Source organism: Gracilinanus agilis, chromosome 4 (assembly GCF_016433145.1).
Source record: "Gracilinanus agilis isolate LMUSP501 chromosome 4, AgileGrace, whole genome shotgun sequence".
Lineage (NCBI taxonomy): Eukaryota > Metazoa > Chordata > Mammalia > Didelphimorphia > Didelphidae > Gracilinanus > Gracilinanus agilis.
In genome coordinates, this window is record NC_058133.1 from 174,899,576 (window position 1) to 174,919,675 (window position 20,100).

General features: G+C 36.6%; 1 protein-coding gene across 1 annotated transcript in view; it reads right to left on the reverse strand.

Annotated features, from left to right (window-relative positions):
- BRIP1 (BRCA1 interacting helicase 1) overlaps positions 1-20,100 on the reverse strand; it is a 223,362-nt gene that overhangs the window by 196,675 nt on the left and 6,587 nt on the right. The window contains exons 4-5 of the mRNA XM_044671629.1: positions 15,261-15,391; positions 10,320-10,439 (exon numbers count right to left, since the gene is read on the reverse strand). Of these exons, the coding sequence (XP_044527564.1) occupies positions 10,320-10,439; positions 15,261-15,391 (251 nt within the window). The remainder of the gene's footprint in view (positions 1-10,319; positions 10,440-15,260; positions 15,392-20,100) is intronic.

Genomic DNA, 20,100 nt, shown 5'->3' on the forward strand with positions numbered 1-20,100 from the left:
ACATTAAATTTTACAAAGACATAAAACATTTTTGTATTTCTTCTACCTTTGACAAAATATTTTCTTATAAATGGTAATGACAGAAAACCACTCTGTAAATAGTTGGTTTAAGTCTACCAGCACTCTACTTGTGGAACTGTGAATTAGTATAACCATTATAGAAACTAATTTGGATCTATGCCACAAAAGTTACTAAAGCATGCAAACCTTTGGCCCAATGATACCTAGACCTATTTCCCAAAAAGGAAAAGAACCCAACATATTTACAGCAGGTTTTTGTGGTAGTGGAAAAGAATTGATAATTAGAGATGCACCAATTTTTTGGATTATAGTTCAACCTATTATAGTAATTGAATATAATAGAACATTTGTACTATAATACTTGATGAAAAGGAAACTTAAGAAAAACTTGTATGAACTAATATAGAATGAAGTGAGCAGAGCTAAGACAATAATTTGTGCAATAATAACATTGTAAGAACAAACAACTTTGAAAGTCTTATGAACTACTAATCATGATTCCAGGAACCTGAGGATGATCTGTGCTTTCCACCTCCTGACAATGAGATAATGAATTGAAGGGGCAGAATGAGAAAGACATTTTTGACTATGGCCAATGTTATATTTTTTTCCCTCTAACTATGCATATTTCTTGCAAAAGTTAATTTTTCTATTTAGTAGGGTAGGGAGAGTGGAATAGAAAATAAATGCTGGTTAATTAAAAAATAAAATGAAAAAATAATTCTAATGGAAATTAGAGTGAGCTTCTGGGAAGAAAATGTCTTTTTATGATACACAGGACATATATTGCCTCTAGGATCAAATATTAATTCCTCTGTTTTACTTTTAAAAATGTTTTCACAATTTTCCCAACCTTTTAAAAGTTTCTTCCTCATACTCATTATTATAAATCTACTAGTCTACTCACTGTCCAATATTCAGTATTTTCTATCTCCCACCTCCATGCCTTTTTACTGTGCCTGGGCTTAAACTATATCCCCCTCCCATCTGCACCTCTTGGAAACCCAGTTTTACCTCAAGACTCATCTGAAAACCATTCCCTAGTTGACAAAAGGTCCAAAGATATGGATCAGCAATTTTCAGAGGAAATCTAAGCTACCAATATCAACATTTAAAAATTTTCCAGATAACTAATAATTAGAGAAATATAAATTAAGGCAAGTCTGAGGTCTTATCTCAAGAGTTGACAAAAAAAGAAAATGCCAAATGTTTAAGGGGCTATGGGAGAATAGGCACAGTGACACACTGGTCCGATCATTCTGGAAAACAATCTGGAACAAAGCCCTAAGTTCCTAAACCACACATGTGTTCTGAACTAACAATACTACAACTAGGCCTACACCGCAACAAGATAAAAGAAGAAATGGCCCTATGTATATGAAATATCTATAACACTTCATTTTGCAGTGGCAAAACCAAGTGGAAACCAAGGGAGTGCCCACCAATTGGGAAATGGTTAAATAAATTACAGTACACAAAATTAATAAAATGCCATTGTGTTGAAAGATACAACTGAAGAGTTAGTTTCGGGAAATTTATATGAACTGGAGAGTGAACAGAACCAGGAAAACAATTTATACAACAAAAAGATTATAAAAATTACTAATTCCGAAAGACTTAACTCTAATCAATGCAAATGATAGACTATGCTTCTAGAGCAGAGATGTCAAATACCCAATGCTAATGGTCTGCAATTGTCCCTAACTACAGCTGCCAAAACCAGATTAAAATGCAATTGGAAAACATTCAATAAATAAATAAAAATACAGTAGAACACAGGTTATATTATTATGTGTTTTTCTAAGTCCACATATGGTCCCCATATGTCCACAGTTCAGTGGTCACTTTCTTTTTGAGTTTGAAACCACTGTTCTAGAGCAGTGTTGTCATATTTACTTGGAAAACTACAAATTAGCAATATCTATGTTATACTATATTTTTATTTATTTTGGTAAATATTTCCCAATTACATTTTAATCTAGTCTCACTGGAGTTTTGCTAACTGCATACATAGAATCTGACACCTCTGTTCTAGAGATGAAGACTGTTATACATCGAAGGGACAAACTACTATGCAAATGGACATGGCCAATATAGGAATTTATTTTGCTTGACTATGCTTATTTGTTATAAGATTTTTGTATGCCCAAAGTGTTATAAAACTGTGTGTACCCTTTGATCCGGCAATACTACCACCAGGTCTAAATCCCATAGAGATTAAAAAAATGGGAAAAGGACCTATTTGTACAAAAAATATCTATAGCAGCTCTTTTTGTGATAACAAAGAATTGGAAACTGAAGGTATGCCCATCAGTTGGGTAATGACTGAACAAGTCCTGGTATACGATTATAATGTGATTGTGCCATAAGAAGTGGCAAGCAGGATGATTTCAGGAAAACCTGGAAAATAGTATATGAACTGATACAAAGTGAAGTAAACATAATACACAGCAACAGCAATAATATATGATGAACAGCTGTGAATAACAGTTCTCAGAAGATCCAAGACAATCGCAAAGAGCTCATGATGAAAAATGCTCAGTAAGAAAAAACTGATGGAGCCTAAATGCAGATCAAAGCAGATCACTCTTCATTTTATTTTCTTCCTGGTTTTTGAATTTTTGTGTGTCTTCTATAATGTGGAAATGTTTTATATGATAGCAAATGTAAAGCCAATAGCAAACTGCTTACTGTCTCAGGGCAAGAGGGAGGGAATGTGGAACTCAAAAAAACAAATGCCAAAAATTGTTTTTACATGTAAGTGGGGAAAAAAGGAAACATTACTGAAGGTGGGGGGAGAAGTTTTATTTGGGTATTTTGAAGAGGGGAGTGGAGACAGAAGGTAGAAAGGAGAAATAAATTGGATACTTGAAAAAAAATCTAAGCTTAAAAAAAATAGAAAAGTAAACAGCTGAGAAAACACCTTCTCCATGATACCTTTCTTTGTCTCTTCAGCTGCTAGGGCACCCTTTCCCCAAATAAACCTTTTTTACAATTTTGTATATATACTCATGCCCTCTCCCTAACTCCTGCACTCAGCACAATAACTGGCACAAGTAATTTATTTAATAATTAATAAATGCTTGTTGACTAATTAATAGACTATCAGAGAACCAAATGTTTAAAAGAATTGTTTTAATAAAATAAATGTTTTACTAAAATAATGTTATTTCTATCCTAGTTTCTGATACTCATTTTTCTATACCAAAGGACCACCTTAATAGCAGATAGGAGGTTGGCACCCTAAAGATTTAGGCTTTGATATTTCCAATCTAATCACTTATGACATCTGCCACATTTACAATAACACTCTCCTCTTTTTAATTAAAGACATGGATAAAGAGGGAGAAATGTCTTCTATTTCTTTCTTACAAGCTTACCGAAGCACTTATTAAAAAGGGCAGATATTTATAATGCCCTCTCACATTCATTCCAACTATATTTTTGCAGTGATTATATTTCACTTGTAACTGTTATCTACTCTAGTTTGTCCTATGCCAGGGAAAACTTTCAAATTTAAAATATGGATTACCTTATCAATCTAAGTATTGGCTTTCAGCTGACTAAAAACAGCTAATTCCATTTTTTTTAAAGAAAGTATTTATGTGATAATAAATAATGAGGGTTTTTTTTTTAGTATTACGCAGCCAAGAAAGGAGAAAGAACACTACAAATTTTCAAGATACCACATTTCAGGGTTAAGATGGAGGCAGAGTAAGGAGCAGCTGCTCGATCTTTCCTAACCAAAGCATACAGGACTCCTCAAGGGGGCATAAAAACGAATCCAGACGAACGAAGGAACCCCACAATGGGGCGCAGCATTGAAAGTACGTGGAACTGGGGCATTTCCACACTGTGAAGGGGTGAAACAGCTCTCACTAAAACACAAGAGGAAGAAGTCCCTCCACCCCCACACACACCACGCACAGCGCCAAGGCCAACGCACAAGAGTGAAAGCGGGATTGGAGCAACCAGTGAGTCACTGGCAGCTCCAGGGATTGTACCTGAGAGCTGCAGGAAGTAGGACCCCAAGTGGCTAAAGAACGCGCACAGACTTTCCCCCAGCATCTGCACGGGTGGGGACATTGCCCTAGGCGCGGACAAAGATCTCGAGCTCACAGACTTTCCCTAGGGTCTGCACGGGTGAAGGCAGTACACTAAGCGCGGACAAAGATCCCGAACGCAGGCTTGGACCTCAAATGGGGACCCGTTGCAGACAAGAGCGTGGCTGTGGAAGCAGCCCATGAGACTGCTGAAGGAGCCTCGGGCAGAGGGGCAGACCGGGGACGACCAGGAGGCTTGACCCCGAGGACAAGGAGACCGGAGCCCTCGGGAGCTTAGAAAGTGCAAGCAGACCCTGAGTGTGAAGACAAAGCTGAAAAAGGGCGGGGCTAACAATGGCAAGCCAAGAACCCCAGAAGAAAAAGATTATCAAGAAAAACTCTGGAACACTCGACAACTTTTACACAGAGAAAATCCAGACAACAGAGGAGGACAAACAAGTATCCAAACCTTCCCAAAACAATGAAAACTGGTCACAAGCTATTGAAGAGTTCAAAAATGAGATGTTGAGGAAGATGGAAGAGATCTGGCAAGAAAATAACAGTTTAAAAGGCAGAATTTCAAAATTGGAAAGTGAGGCAAGCCAACTAAAGACCAGAAATGACCAGATTGAAAAGGAAAACCAGTCCCTAAAGGCTAGAATTGAGCAATTAGAAGCCAATGATCTCTCAAGACAACAAGAACAAATATAACAAAGTCAAAAGACTGATAAAATAGAAGGAAACATGAAATATCTCAATGAGAAAGTGACCGACCAAGAAAATCAGTCTAGAAGAGACAATTTGAGAATCATTGGTCTTCCAGAAAAAGCAGAAATTAATAGAAATTTTGACTCCATACTTAAAGAAATTATTCAGCAAAATTGCCCTGAAGTCCTACAAGAGGGCAATATAGACATTGAAAGGATCCATAGATCACCCTCTACACTGGACCCAGAAAAGTCAACACCCAGGAATATAATAGCCAAATTCAAGAGCTTTCAAGTAAAAGAAAAAATTATACAAGAAGCCAAAAAGAGACAATTCAAATATCAAGGAGCACCAATCAGGATCACACAGGATCTGGCAGCCTCTACGCTAAAAGACCGCAAGGCTTGGAATACGATATTCAGCAAGGCAAGAGAGCTGGGCCTTCAGCCACAGATCAACTACCCATCGAAACTGACTATATACTTCCAGGGGAAAGTATAGGCATTCAACAAAATTGAAGATTTCCAAGTTTTTGCACAAAAGAGACCAGGACTAAATGGAAAGTTTGATATCCAACCACAAAAATCAAGAGAAACATGAAAAGGTAAATAAGAAACAGAGGGAAAAGAATGAAAACTCATAATTTTTTAAATTTGACTCCTTAAGGGCTTAAATAAGATCTAATTATCTGTATTACTATGTGGAGAAATACTGTGTATAATTCTCTGTAGTGAACTCTATTCACTATTATAGCAACCAGAAGAATAATTCATAGGGAGAGGACAGGATACTAAATAGTCTAAGATGACATGGAGAGTGGGAAAGAGGGGGGGAAAATAGTAGGGGACACCAAGAGAAATCTGAGTAAATAAGAAAAATAGGATATTCTATTACACATAAAGAGGGCATTGGAAGGGGAGAGGATAAATACTATTATAAGAAGGAGAGGAAGAGAGCATTAAGAGGTAATAATCAAACCTTACTCTCAAGTGTAATTAACCCAGAGAGGGAAGAGTAGCTTTATTATCCATTGGGATAAAAAACTCTATCTAACTCTACTGAGAAAGTCAGAAGGGATAAACCAAAGGGAACAGGGGAGTGGGGAGGTCAAAAAAGGGAGGGGAGAAGAAGGGGGAGGGAATTCAACAGGCCTTTAAAAACAAAAAGAGGAGAATAGAGGCAGCTGGGTAGCTCAGTGGAGTGAGAGTCAGGCCTAGAGACAGGAGGTCCTAGGTTCAAACCCGGCCTCAGCCACTTCCCAGCTGTGTGACCCTGGGCAAGTCACTTGGCCCCCATTGCCCACCCTTACCAATCTTCCACCTATGAGACAATACAGCGAAGTACAAGGGTTAAAAAAAAAAAAAAAAAAAAAAAGAGGGGAATAACAAGGGAGGGGGCAGAAAGGGAAGTCAATCAAGGGAGGGGATAAGGGATACCTGCTCAAAGCAAACCACTGGTTTAAAAGAAAATAGTGTAAGAAGAAGGGGTGGTTCTAGGGGAGGATACAAAAATGTCAGTGAATGCACAACTGATAATTATAACTCTGAATGTGAATGGGATGAACTCGCTCATAAAACGGAAGCAAAGAGCAGAGTGGATCAAAACCAAAATCCTACCATATGTTGTCTACAAGAAACACATATGAGGCGGTTAGACATACACAAGTTTAAGGTTAAGGGCTTGAGCAAAACCTTTTGGGCATCAAATGAGAAAAAGAAGGCAGGAGTGGCTATTATGATTTCTGACAAAGCCAAAGTAAAAATAGATATGATTAAAAAAGACAGAGAAGGACATTACATCCTGATTAAAGGCAGTATAAACAATGAGGAAATAATATGCATCAAGTGGTATAGCATCCAAATTCATAAAGGAGAAACTGGCAGAGCTCAAGAAGGAAATAGATAGTAAAACCATACTAGTGGGAGATCTAAATATTCCTCTTTCAGATCTAGATAAATCAAACCAAAAAATAAATAAGAAAGAGGTAAGAGAGGTGAATGAAGTCCTAGAAAAATTAGATTTAATTGATATGTGGAGAAAAATAAATAGGGACAAAAAGGAATACACCTTCTTTTCAGCTGCACATGGTACATTCACAAAGATTGACCATGTAATAGGGCATAGAATCATGGCGAACAAATGCAAAAGAGCAGATATAATAAATGTAACCTTCTCAGATCATAATGCAATAAAAATAATAATTAGTAAGGGCACCTGGACAGGAAAAACAAAAACCAACTGGAAATTAGACAATATGATTCTCCAAAACCAATTTGTCAAAGAAGAAATCATAGAAACAATCAATAATTTCATTGAAGAGAATGACAATGATGAAACATCCTACCAAACTCTGTGGGATGCGGCCAAGGCAGTACTCAGGGGGAAATTTATATCCTTGAGTGCATATATTAACAAATTAAGGAGGGCAGAGATTAATGAATTGGATATGCAACTCAAAAAATTAGAAAGCAAGCAAATTAAAAACCTCCAGATGAAAACTAAAATAGAAATACTAAAAATTAAGGGAGAAATTAATAAAATCGAAAGTAAAAGAACTATTAAATTAATAAATAAGACTAGAAGCTGGTATTTTGAAAAAACAGATAAAGTAGACAAAGTACTGGTCAATCTAATCAGAAAAAGGAAATAAGAAAACCAAATTGACAGTATTAAAGATGAAAAGGGAGACCTCACCTCTAATGAAGGGGAAATTAAGGCAATCATTAAAAACTATTTCACCCAATTATATGGCAACAAATGTAACAATTTAGGAGATATGGATGAATATTTACAAAAATATAAATTGCCTAGATTAACAGCAGAAGAAATAGAATACCTAAATAATCCCATATCAGAAATAGAAATTGAACAAGCCATCAAAGAACTCCCTAAGAAAACACATCACAGCAGCAAGAGGTAGAAAGAGAAACACCATTTAAAATCACCCAGGACAATATAAAATTCTTGGGAATCTATCTACCAAAACAAACACAGGAATTATACGAAAACAACTACAAAACACTTTCCAAACAAATAAAATTGGATCTAAACAATTGGAAAACCATTAATTGTTCATGGGTAGGACAAGCTAACATAATAAAAATGACCATTCTACCCAAATTAATTTATCTATTTAGCGCCATACCTATCAAACTACCAAAAAACTTCTTTACTGAATTAGGAAAAACTATAACAAACTTCATATGGAATAACAAAAGATCAAGAATATCAAGGGAAATAATGGGAAAAAATGCGAAGGAAGGGGGCCTAGCAGTACCAGATATTAAACTATACTATAAAGCAGCAGTCATTAAAACAATATGGTACTGGCTAAGAGATAGAAGGGAGGATCAGTGAAATAGTCTTGGGGTTAATGACATCAGCAAGACAGCATATGATAAACCCAAAGAGCCCAACTTTTGGGACATGAATCCACTATTTGACAAAAACTGCTGGGAAATTTGGAAAACAATATGGGAGAGATTAGGTTTAAATCAACATCTCACACCCTACACCAAGATAAATTCAGATGGGTGAATGACTTGAATATAAAGAGGGAAACTATAAATAAGTTAAGTGAACACAAAATAGTATACCTGTCAGATCTCTGGGAAAGGAAAGATTTTAAAACCAAGTAAGAGTTAGAGAAAATTACAAAATGTAAATTAAATGGTTTTGATTATATTAAGCTAAAAAGCTTTTGTACAAACAAAAACAATGTAGTCAAAATCAGAAGGGAAACAACAAATTGGGAAAAAATCTTTATAACAAAAAACTCTGACAGGGGTCTAATTACTCAAATATACAAGGAGTTAAATCAATTCTATAAAAAATCAAGCCATTCCCCAATTGATAAATGGGCAAGAGACATGAATAGGCAATTTTCAGGTAAAGAAATCAAAAGTATCAATAAGCACATGAGAAAGTGTTCCAAATCTCTAATAATTAGAGAAATGCAAATCAAAACAACTCTGAGGTACCACCTCACACCTAGCAGATTGGCTAAAATGAAAGAAGGGGAGAGTAATGAATGCTGGAGGGGATGTGGCAAAATTGGGACATTAATGCATTGCTGGCGGAGTTGTGAACTGATCCAACCATTCTGGATGGCAATTTGGAACTATGCTCAATGGGCTATAAAAGAATGCCTACCCTTTGATCCAGCCATACCATTGTTGGGTTTGTACCCCAAAGAGATCATAGATAAACAGACTTGTACGAAAATATTCATAGCTGCGCTTTTTGTGGTGGCAAAGAATTGGAAAAGGATGGTATGTCCTTCAATTGGGGAATGGCTGAACAAATTGTGGTATATACTGGTGATGGAATACTATTGTGCTCAAAGGAATAATAAACTGGAGGAATTCCGTGCGAACTGGAAAGACCTCCAGGAACTGATGCAGAGCGAAAGGAGCAGAGCCAGAAGAACACTGTACACAGAGACTGATATACTATGGTAAAATTCGAATACAATGGAATTCTGAACCAGCAGAAAGCAATGACTCAGGACAGCTCTGAGGGATTTATGGTAAAGAATGCTACCCACATTCAGAGGAAGAACTACAGGAGAGGAAACATATAAGAAAAACAAATGCTTGAACGCATGGGCTGAGGAGGACATGATTGAGGATGTGGACTCGAAACTATCACACCAATGCAAATATCAACAATTTGGAAATAGGTCTTGAACAAGGACACATGTTAAAACCAGTGGAAATGTGCGTCGGCTATGGGTGGGGAGACAGCGAGGAGTGAAGGGGAAAGTAGGAGCTTGAATCATGTAACCATGTTAAAAATGAATATTAATAAATGATTTAAAAAAAAAAGATACCACATTTCAACTCTATGTTCCTTTTGTCACCATTTTATAATTCAATGAATTTATTACATAGCTGTTTAATTAACATAGCATATGTTATTTAAGTCTCTGAAAAAAGTTTAGTATCACATTATTGAGAGTTTATCATCTGACTTTGGGTTTAGCTGAGAGATTTAATTTGTTCAATAAATCTACAGCCTTTAGAAAAATAGCCATGCACTCACAGCTTTAACATTATACTGAGCAATAAATCATTCAATTTGTGAAAAATAATTATTTTTTCTTGTAAAATTGTAAAATCATGGAAGAAACACAGTAATACTTTCTTTTCTAACCATATTACAAGAACAACTCATTCATTTTAATAATTTCAGTATCTCATGTGCTTACAATTTATTACATAATTAACACTATATTTTTCTGGGTAAACTAAGTTGAAACACAATTTCTAAAGAGCAGAACATTTTATTCTATATGTACTTCAAAAGTTTTCCACAACTCAAAAGGAAACTACAAAAAAACTTCAAAGACCCAAACAAGAAGATAAATGAAGGAGAGTCCTATAACAAGCCAAAGAAAAAGAGTTACTCCTGAACACACTAAAGTTAAGGCACTGAGGGAGCTTTTAGAAGACAATTTAAATAAGACATTTGCCTATAAACAGAATTTGGAAATTCCACAGACTCTCCCCAATAACTGATCATCAACAAGCAAATTATAATACATACCTTTTGTGGAGAAAAGGAAATCTTTTTTCCTAGTGGAGAGTTTGACTTCACAATTCTTTCAGGTGTAACTTTCTTATCTAAATCATATACTTCCTTTGCAAAGCAAGGGCGCTTTCTAACCTGCAAAAACATACCAATCCAGAAGCCAAAATAAACTGAAATTAGTTTTCAGAATTCAATAAAGTCCTATCAATGTTTTCTATTCCAGGAAAAATGATAATAACACCTCTTGGTCAGAAGATAGACCATACTACCTGCCTCCCAAGACTGACTTGTAAAAAACCTGAGTGTGACCTATAATCTATGCAATTCTTCACTGAATACAAATATATTTTTTCTCCTTTTGAAGAGACTTTACTCTATAGAAAGGCCCTAACTGCAGGATGGCACACATTAAAATTTACATGGCATTCATGTCAGGCAAAAATGTATATGTTGATGAAGTTCTAGAAATCTTGAGGTCTCGGAAAGTTGCTGGGTAGGAATTGAGGCAAATTCTCTGGGTCCTCTCCTTAAAAGGTGGAAAATCTAGGAGCTTTTTAATGCCTACTCTCAATTTTCTCTATTCAGAGAGAGGGATGATTCCAGGGGCAGGGAGTGCTAAAGATATGGGAGTTTCAGAATTGGCTTTATTGTATGGATTGATGAGTCTTTTAAATCAATAAATGAATTTTTTCATATTAAAAAAATGTATATGTCACTACCAACCAAAATACCTTACAACATGATGATAACACTTTGTTACTAAGATACACTAGTGGTTCATCTTGGACTAAATAAAAGAAGTCAGTTATTGATTATGGAAAAGAAATAATCCCATAAGGTAAACCCCAAGGATAGAGGCATAGCAAGGTCCTAGTGTACATAATAGAAATTAAACAATTTTGGAAAGTAAAGTTTAAAGAACCACTCTATCTTTTTTCAGAATTAGTAGAAATAAACTTTTAAGGAATTGATTTGGATTTTTAAATTTAAGTAACTATAGCTTCTTATTGGAGGGAATTGAAGTTAAAATTGGAAGAACTGCCCCAGATTTCTGAAAATTATGGCTAACTGCTCCCTGTCACCTTAATCTCACTCCTGAACCCTGTTTATATCATTCATGTTTCTCAATAGCAGTCATGCCTCTTCCTGTGTTATACATTACAAAAGAACTGAAATAAGGGAGAAAAAGAGAAAACTTTCTAGTATTTGAGTAAGTACCAAAGGAGAAAGTAGAGTCAATGTAGACAAGGAGTTAATATTTTCTGATGAGTTTAACCACAAATCATCCTTCTGTACCTGCCCACATTTTCTCACAAAGTAAATACAGAATGGGTCTTCATTTTCATTATTTTATGCCTTTTACAAATTGCATACATTAGAAACAAAATGAAAAATAAATGATAATGATGAGCTTTATTCAAGTGTTTATGTTTCACGAAAGATTACTTCTAAAAGGTAAAATTTGCATTCAATAAAACTATATAAGTCCTCAATTGATAAATGGGCAAGGGACATGAATAGACAATTTTCAGATAAAGAAATCAAAACTATCAATAAACACATGAAAAAATGTTCTAAATCTCTTGTAATTAGAGAAATGCAAATCAAACAACTCTGAGGTACCACCTCACACCTAGCAGATTAGCTAACATGACAGCAAGGGAGAGTAATGAATGTTGGAGGGGATGTGGCAAAATTGGGACATTAATGCATTGCTGGTAGAGTTATGAACTGATCCAACCATTCTGGATGGCAATTTGGAACCATGCTCAAAGGGCTATAAAAGACTATCTACCCTTTGATCCAGCCATACCACTGCTGGGCTTATACCCCAAAGAGATCATAGGGGAAAAATCTTGTACAAAAATATTTATAGTTGTGCTCTTTGTGGTGGCAAAAAAATTGGAAAATGAGAGAATGTCCTCCAATTGGGGAATGGCTGAACAAATTGTGGTATCTGTTGGTGATAGAATACTATTGTGCTCAAAAGAATAATGAACTGGAGGAATTCCATGTGAACTGGAATGGCCTCCAGAAATTGATGCAGCGAAAGGAGCAGATCCAGGAGAACATTGTACACAGAGACTGATACACTGTGGTACAATTGAAATAATGGACTTCTCCACTAGCAGCAATGCAATGATCCAGAACCATGCTGACGAACTTATGAAAAAGAACTCTATCCACATTCAGAGGAAGAACTGTGGGAGTAGAAACACAGAAGAAAAACAATTGCTTGAACACATGGATTGATGGGCATATTATTGGGGATGTAGATTCTAAACAACCACCCTAGTGCAAATATCAATAATATGGAAATAGATCCTGATCAATGATATATGTAAAACCTAGTGGAATTGCATGTTGGCTATGGGGGGGGAGGGGTGAATCATGTAACTATGGGGAAATAGTCTAAATATAAATTAATTAATTGATTCGCTTTTTTAAAATAAGTTTAGATGCCAATAAATTGAAAGCTGACAATTCAGGGATGGATGGAATCAGTTTACCTTTGCATTATCTTTTTTTCCTAAGTTTGTTAAGCAAATGTATAGCATTAACAAAACTCGAGGGAGAAATTTTTAAGCTATTTTCAAAAACAAACTATTCCCTTTTTGCAACAGCAATTATTTAGAAACAAAGTAGATACCCATTGATTGGGAAAATACCTAGACAAACTGTGGTAAACCAACTTAATGAAATGTTACTGTGGCAGGTGCTATAAGAAACAATGAATTCAATGAATACAGACACAGGCAAAGATATACATGAACTATACACAATGACTTCAACAATGGAAACAGGAAGAATAACCCAAAAAAGTTAATGTTGCAAAAGATATATAAAAAATGGAGGCAGTTGGGTGGCTCAGTTGATTGACAGCCAGGTCTAGAGATGTGGGTTCCTGGGTTCAAATTTGACCTCAGATAGTCTTAGCTGTGTGGCTTTTGGCAAGTCACTTAACCCTCATTTGCCTCACCCTTACCACAATTCTGTCTTGAAAACAATACACAGTACTGAGCCTAAGATGAAAGGTAAACATTTTAAAAAATATAAGATATATAAAAAATAGAGGCAGCCAGGAGGCATAGTAGAATGCTAGGCCTGGTGTTAGGAGGACCTGGGTTCAAACCTGGCCTCAATTATTTCCTAAGCAATATCTCTTCTGCTCTTCCATTAACCTCTATTGCCTAGCCCATATTGCTCCTCCATCTTAGAAGTGATACCAAGATAGAAGGTAAGGATTAGAAAAAGTATAACTTGAAAGAAGATATCCAAGAAGACAGTCCCAACCTACCCCTTCTTGGTTGAATGAAGGTCCAAGTTGTTGCACATTGCATGGGTTTTTAGAATTTTTCCATGTATCCATCACTTACTTGGTTTCACTCTATAATTGATTTTGTCATGTAACTGCTTAAGTCATGGCTCATTTCTTCTGAGCTTAGTTCAGAAATTCAATTGAATTGATCTATAATTGAGTTAAGTTCAAACATCCAGTTCTCCTAATCACTATTCTATTCCTACTTCAAGGAATCCTGCTATACTCAGGAGATGCAGGTAAACACCAGGGAGTCTGGTCCAAAATCTTTATACTACCATCCTTCAAGGATAAGGATGTCTGGTTTGCTGACCAAAGAAATCTGATCCATTAATGATCTTTGACCTTAGAAGTGGAGCCAAACAATGAATTCTTCTTAATTACAAGAGGGAAAGGGGACTTTCTTGTTTTCTTTTGTTGTTTTAAACACTCACCTTCTCTATTAGAATCAATACTAAGTATCGGTTCCAAGGCAGAAGAGCAATAAGGGCTAGGCAAGTGGAGTTGAGTGACTTTCCTAGGGTCACACAGCTAGGAAGTGACTGAGGCCACATTTAAATCCAGGTCCTCCTTATTCCGAGCCTAACTTTTTATCCCCTGAGCCATCTAACTGCCCTAACAGAGGAGTTGCTATCAGTTCTCATTTCCATCTTCCAAACTAATCATATTGTCCTCTATGTCCCTAACCAGACATTTGTCCTAAACCTCATGATGTCACCTATCCTGTTCTGTCCTTCGTTCTAACCTTATAAAAAATGAATTAGGCCCTTATCTTGGGGCCTTTGATTTAAAACTGAGGCCGAGCCATTGATCAATTTTTATTGGCAGAACTGAGCCCAGTTAATTAAATTTATTTTGCTCAAAGAGAATGTGCTTAGGTCTACCTTTGTTAAATTTCACTTGTGTCCCACTTCCTAAACCCTCTAAGAATTATTACTAAATAACATATAGCCCTACTCTACATACAAGTATACTTCTTTGGAAAATTCAAACCTTCCTCTGATTTAGAATGGCCTTACTCACAAATGGTCCAAATTACTGAGGTTTTTACCTTAGGGAATACCAAATAATGGAAATAAAACTAATAAAATCTGCACAAAAGCTAACATTTATTTTTGCATCTGTTTCTTCTTTAAAAGCTAAACATTTCTATCATACACTAATATTTAACTCAGCAATAATGGTAATCACAATATATTCCAACATTCTCAATAATAGCCAAGGAACAAATTCCATGTTGGGCAAAAAAGTTGACAACAGATGAATTTCAGGACATATGTCACCAATGCGTGTATTTAAAACTAATGCGTAAGGCCCATTTTTCTGTTGGAAATCTTTTCCTCGATGGAACACTGGACTGTCACTATTAGTGAGTAGGCTCCACAGACAAAATGCATAAATTCCTCAGGTACAACTATACATGGTGCAATTTATCTTAATGGCATGTTATTATGAATAATCTGATGCAACAATGGACTCCTTTGTCCCAATAAAAATGAAGCTAAAAGAAAAAGTCTAATTTATGGCTGTGATATGACCCAACTAATCTCTCTGACTTCCACTGAAATGTTGATTGATTCTTGACAACCACGTTCAGCTATATCTGGATTATTTCACTGCCAATAAACTTTGCTCACCTGCTGCTTGGTTTCTAAGGGACGAATTCTTTTCTTGTCTATTTGAAAATCATCTTTTTCATCACTAAGCAAAGAAGCCTGTTTCTTGGCAGATAATTTCGCAGCTAGAGTGATTTTTGGAGTGGAGTCTTCTGTAATGGGACATAGAAATAATTAATTGCCAAAAGCCTTCCTCAAATGAAATTCAACTATATTACTGCGCATTACACCTTGGTTTCAATCCTATTCTTGAAAAAGATTCCTGTTCTTGGAAGACAATTGCATAGCCATTGTGTTTCTGGCTATTGTCTTCAATGGGACTTATAAAACAAATAATTGCCCAAAGTCATACACAAATAAAGTCTGCAGAAATTTTCAAAATAAAATTGGAATCATGATACAACATAAAATAAAATCGTTTTAAGATATTTTTAGATGGGAAGATAAAGTGTTTATAATAATCTGTTCAATAAAAAATTTTAAATAGATTTTTAAGACATTCTTCAATAGAAATGTTGAATTAAGTTTTATTTATAATCATTTCAGCTAACAGTTCTAACAAAGTACTGATATTTTTTAATATTTAAGACATTTTATAAATTAGTTGAGTAACTTCAAACTACTACTACAATGGCAGAATGGCTTGTCAAATTACTGGGAGAAGAGGTGAGTAGAAAAAGAAACATGGTAGTTAAAATATATGTTGATATTTCAATGAGCCTATGAGTTCTTATTTGCAATTATAGCAAAGAACAGTACTCCCAGGAAAGATTCCAAAACAGACCCAGTAACTCATGACCCTGATACGGGAAAGTGACTAGATCTTTGTGACCAGAGAACAAGGCAAAGATATCCCTATCTACTGTAACTCAACTTTATTTGCCACCTGAGTTCAGCCAGAGAAGCCCACAGAATTCACAGAATCTTGAGATGTAAGGGACTCCAAATCAAAGCCCACCCAATACTTAACTAAAAATCCATTCTCACATCTCTGCCAGGTAAGGCAAGGGTGTAACATAACAGAGTCCAATATATAGCCCCTGCTTGAATATTTTGAACCATTCTGCTGAAGTTTTCCATTCTATTTTTAAACTGCCCTAATTGTTAGAAAGTCCTAATATCAAGTCAAAACCTAGAAGCTCAAGGACAAGATGCAAGTAGAACCCTAGACTTAGGAAGGGGCTGACCTGTCTGTGTGAATGTGTATTGCACCCCATGAAGAAAGTGGAAATGGAGGCTGGTGCATGAAGGGCTAAACTAGCAAAAAGATTTTGCTTCTATAATCTGCTTCAAAGAACTAGCCAGAAGAGAGAGACAGGCAAAGTGGAGTGGATGCAACTTCTAAAGGAACCAGAGGAAGCACCAAGATAGAGTAAGGCAATCATGAAGATATAAAGCCTGAGAGAAGTAGCTCAAGGACCCAGATAGAAAAGAGTTATTTCTTACTAGGAATGTAAGGGACAAAGATATGCTTTTTAAAATCTTTAAAAGCTGGTAAACGGTAAAGTGACCTAAAAAGACAGTAGAAAAGAAGCCCTTGCTTGAGAAATGGAAAAGCAGATTCGAGAGAAAAGAAGGGGCACCTTTGACCAATCAATTACAGCAACAAATCAAGAAGTGATTTACTACCATAGCCCAAGCTGAACAAGGGTTTTAGACAAGGGAGCAGCTAGATGGCTCAGTGGATAAAGAGCCAGACCTGAAGTTGGCAGGTCTTGGGTTCAAATCTGGCCTCAGACACTTCCTAGCTGTGTGACCCTGGGAAAGTCACTTAAAGGCTACTGCCTAACTCTTACAACTCTTCTGCCTTGGAGCCAATACACATTATTGATTCTAAGATGGAAGGTAAAGGTTTTTAAAAAAAGTTCTAGGCATCCTATATATCTGGTGGATGCCCAGAATTAAACTATAAAAACTTTTGTACACTGAACTGTTAAGTTTTTTTGCCTGTCAATCCCTATACCTGTTCCTACCTTGGATGTTCCTCTGTAATAAATTCTACATAGTAAATTCTCTTTAAATATTTTTGCTTTGGGGCAAGTCAGGTAGTACAGTGGATAGAGCACCAGGCCTGGAGTCAGGAGGACCTGGGTTCAAATCTGACCTCAGACACTTTTAGCTGTGTGACCCTGGCAGGTCACTTAACCTTGATTGCCTAGCCCTTACCACTCTTCTGTCATAGAACTAATGTTAGAACAAAAGGGTATAGATTTAAATAAGTAAATAATTTTGCTGCTATCAGAGAGCAGGAAAAGACATGGAGGCAAAGGGCAGACTGTGGCCTTGTCTCTCAAAAGCTATCTAGGATTTGGAGACCTCAGTAAGCAAGAAAAAGCAGCAACGAAATGAAAGCTGAACCAGGCATTGGGCAGCCAAGACCTGGCCTTGCTGGAAGAAATAAATAAGAGAGGGCTAATACAACTGGTCTGTTGTACACTGTGGCACCACAATCACCCACATACAATATGAAAATTGTCACTGAATGTTTCTCAGGAAACTCTTTTAAATTTCTACTTAAAATCTTAAGAGCAAGAAAGCTGAAAGTCATCTAGAAGGCAGCATGGTACCATAGAAAAAGTCCTGACTCTAAAGTGAGAGTTGTTCCTCAGTCACTTTGGTTGTGTCTGACTCTTTATAATCCTATTTGAGGTTTTCTTGGCAAAGATCCTGGAGTGGCTTGTCATTTCCTTCTCCAGCTCATTTTGCAGATGAGGAACTGAGGCAAACAGGGTTAAATGACTTGCTCAGGGTCACATAAAAGTGCCTGAAACCAGACTTGAATGCAGGAAGATAAATCATCTTGATTCCAGGCCCAGCACTCTATACACTGCATCACCTGGTTCACTTACAATCAGAAATTTGTTGACGTTCAGTTGTGTCCAACACTTCATGATCCCATGGACCATGGCTATCAATAGCATTTTCTAGGCAAGGATTCTAGAATGGTATACCATTTCCTTCTCCAGTGGATCCTTTTGTCAGAGAACCTGTACTCAAATCCTGCCTTTTACACTTACTATCTTTGTGGCCTTGGGCAAGTCCTCATCTCTCCATGCCTCAGTTTCTTATTTATAAAATCAGAGGGCTGTACCAAATGGCTTCTGTGATCCCTTGCCATTATATCTATGATTCCACTGTCTAAGCTGCTGATACATAACCTACCCCACTTCAAAACCAACAAATGTTTATTCTAGGCTCTATTTTAAAACCATAATTGACAGGAAACCCAGCATACCTCATAAGGCAGCACATTCCATCTTTCAACAACTCTAATTGTAAGGAAATTCCCTCTAACATTAAGTCCAAATCTGCCTTTATTTACCTTCAAACCTTTCATCCTACTTTTGTCCTTTGGAGCCACACAAAACAAGTCCTAATTTCTTTTCCACATAATAACCTTTCAAATACCATAATGCAGCTATCATATTCCCTGTTGAAACTTCTCTGTAGGCTAAGCAATTCAAGTTATTTCAACTAGTCCTCATGTGACACACTTCAGAGGCTCCAGGCCCTCTTGGTCACTCTCCTCTGAAGCTTTCTAGGTTGCCAGCTTTTAAAATGTAGCACCAGAATGAGATCTCTCTCTTTTTTTTTTTTAATCTCTCAGTAGCACAACACTATTAACTATATACTTCCTTCCTTGAAGTGCCTTCCTTCCTCAAACTCTATGATACCTCATTATAATAGTTCTCCCACATCTCTGACAGCTCCTTCTGCCTCATTCAGATGCAATTTGCCCAGGGTCACACAGCTGGGAAGTATCAGTATCAGAGGCCAGATTTGAACCTAGGACCTCCTGTCTCTAGGCCTGGCTCTCAATCCGCTGAGCCACCCAGCTCTCCCCTCTACTACCCCTTTTATGAAGTCATGTCTCAAACCTTTAAGTCTCCCTCCCAAGTTTCAGTCCAAGTTTTTCAGCTACCACCTGAATATTCCCATTCTCACTATCATCTCCAACTACTTAAAACCAAAATCATCATCTTACCCCTAAACTGGCTTTTCTTCCAGATTTCCCTATTTGTCTCACTCTCATTCCCCCAGGCCTCACCTTTGGCTCATTCCACTCCTTTCATATTTAGTCAGTCACCAAGTCCAGGAAGATGCTTCCTTTGAAACAATCCTTTTATCTACTTCTAGCTTTGTTATCATCCCAGAACAGAGGTTCTTAATTAGGGTACTTGAACTTCTTTGTTTTTTAAAGAATTTTGATAACTTTGTTTCAATATAATTGGTTTCTTTACATGATTCAGCAAAGGAATCCAAAGTTTTCACCTGACTGCCAAAAGGGGCAATGACAAAAATAGGTTAAAAGCCCCTACCCTAGAAACTGGTAATGCACTGAACAGAAAAATCACTGGTTTAGGAAACAAAAGGCCTGGGTTCTATAGCTGTGTGACCATGGCAAAGTCATATGCTTGAATCATAGCCTGAAGGTGTCTCTGAAATGTTAGATAACAATGGTACATTTACCTAATCAGAAATCTCACATACAACATCCAAGTCAAGTGGTCATCCAATTTTTCATCAAGGACCTCCAAAGATTAAGAGCCCACTAACTTCAGAGGAAATCTATTCCACTTTAAGACAGCTCTAATTGTTAGGAAGTACACAAATTAAATTGAACTTTGCCTCTGCAGCTTTTACCTGTTACTCTAAATTCTCTAAAGCCAAACAAAATAAATACAATCCTACTTTCACATGTCTTCCAGGTATGAAAAGGTTATCATGTTGTTCACCTCAAATCTCCTTTCTTCTAGATCAATCATCCCTAAATCCTTCAATAAATTCTTACATGGCATTGTCTCTAGCTTTCTCACTTCCCTGGTTTTCCTCCTCCTTCCAATATTCTTCTTAAAATATA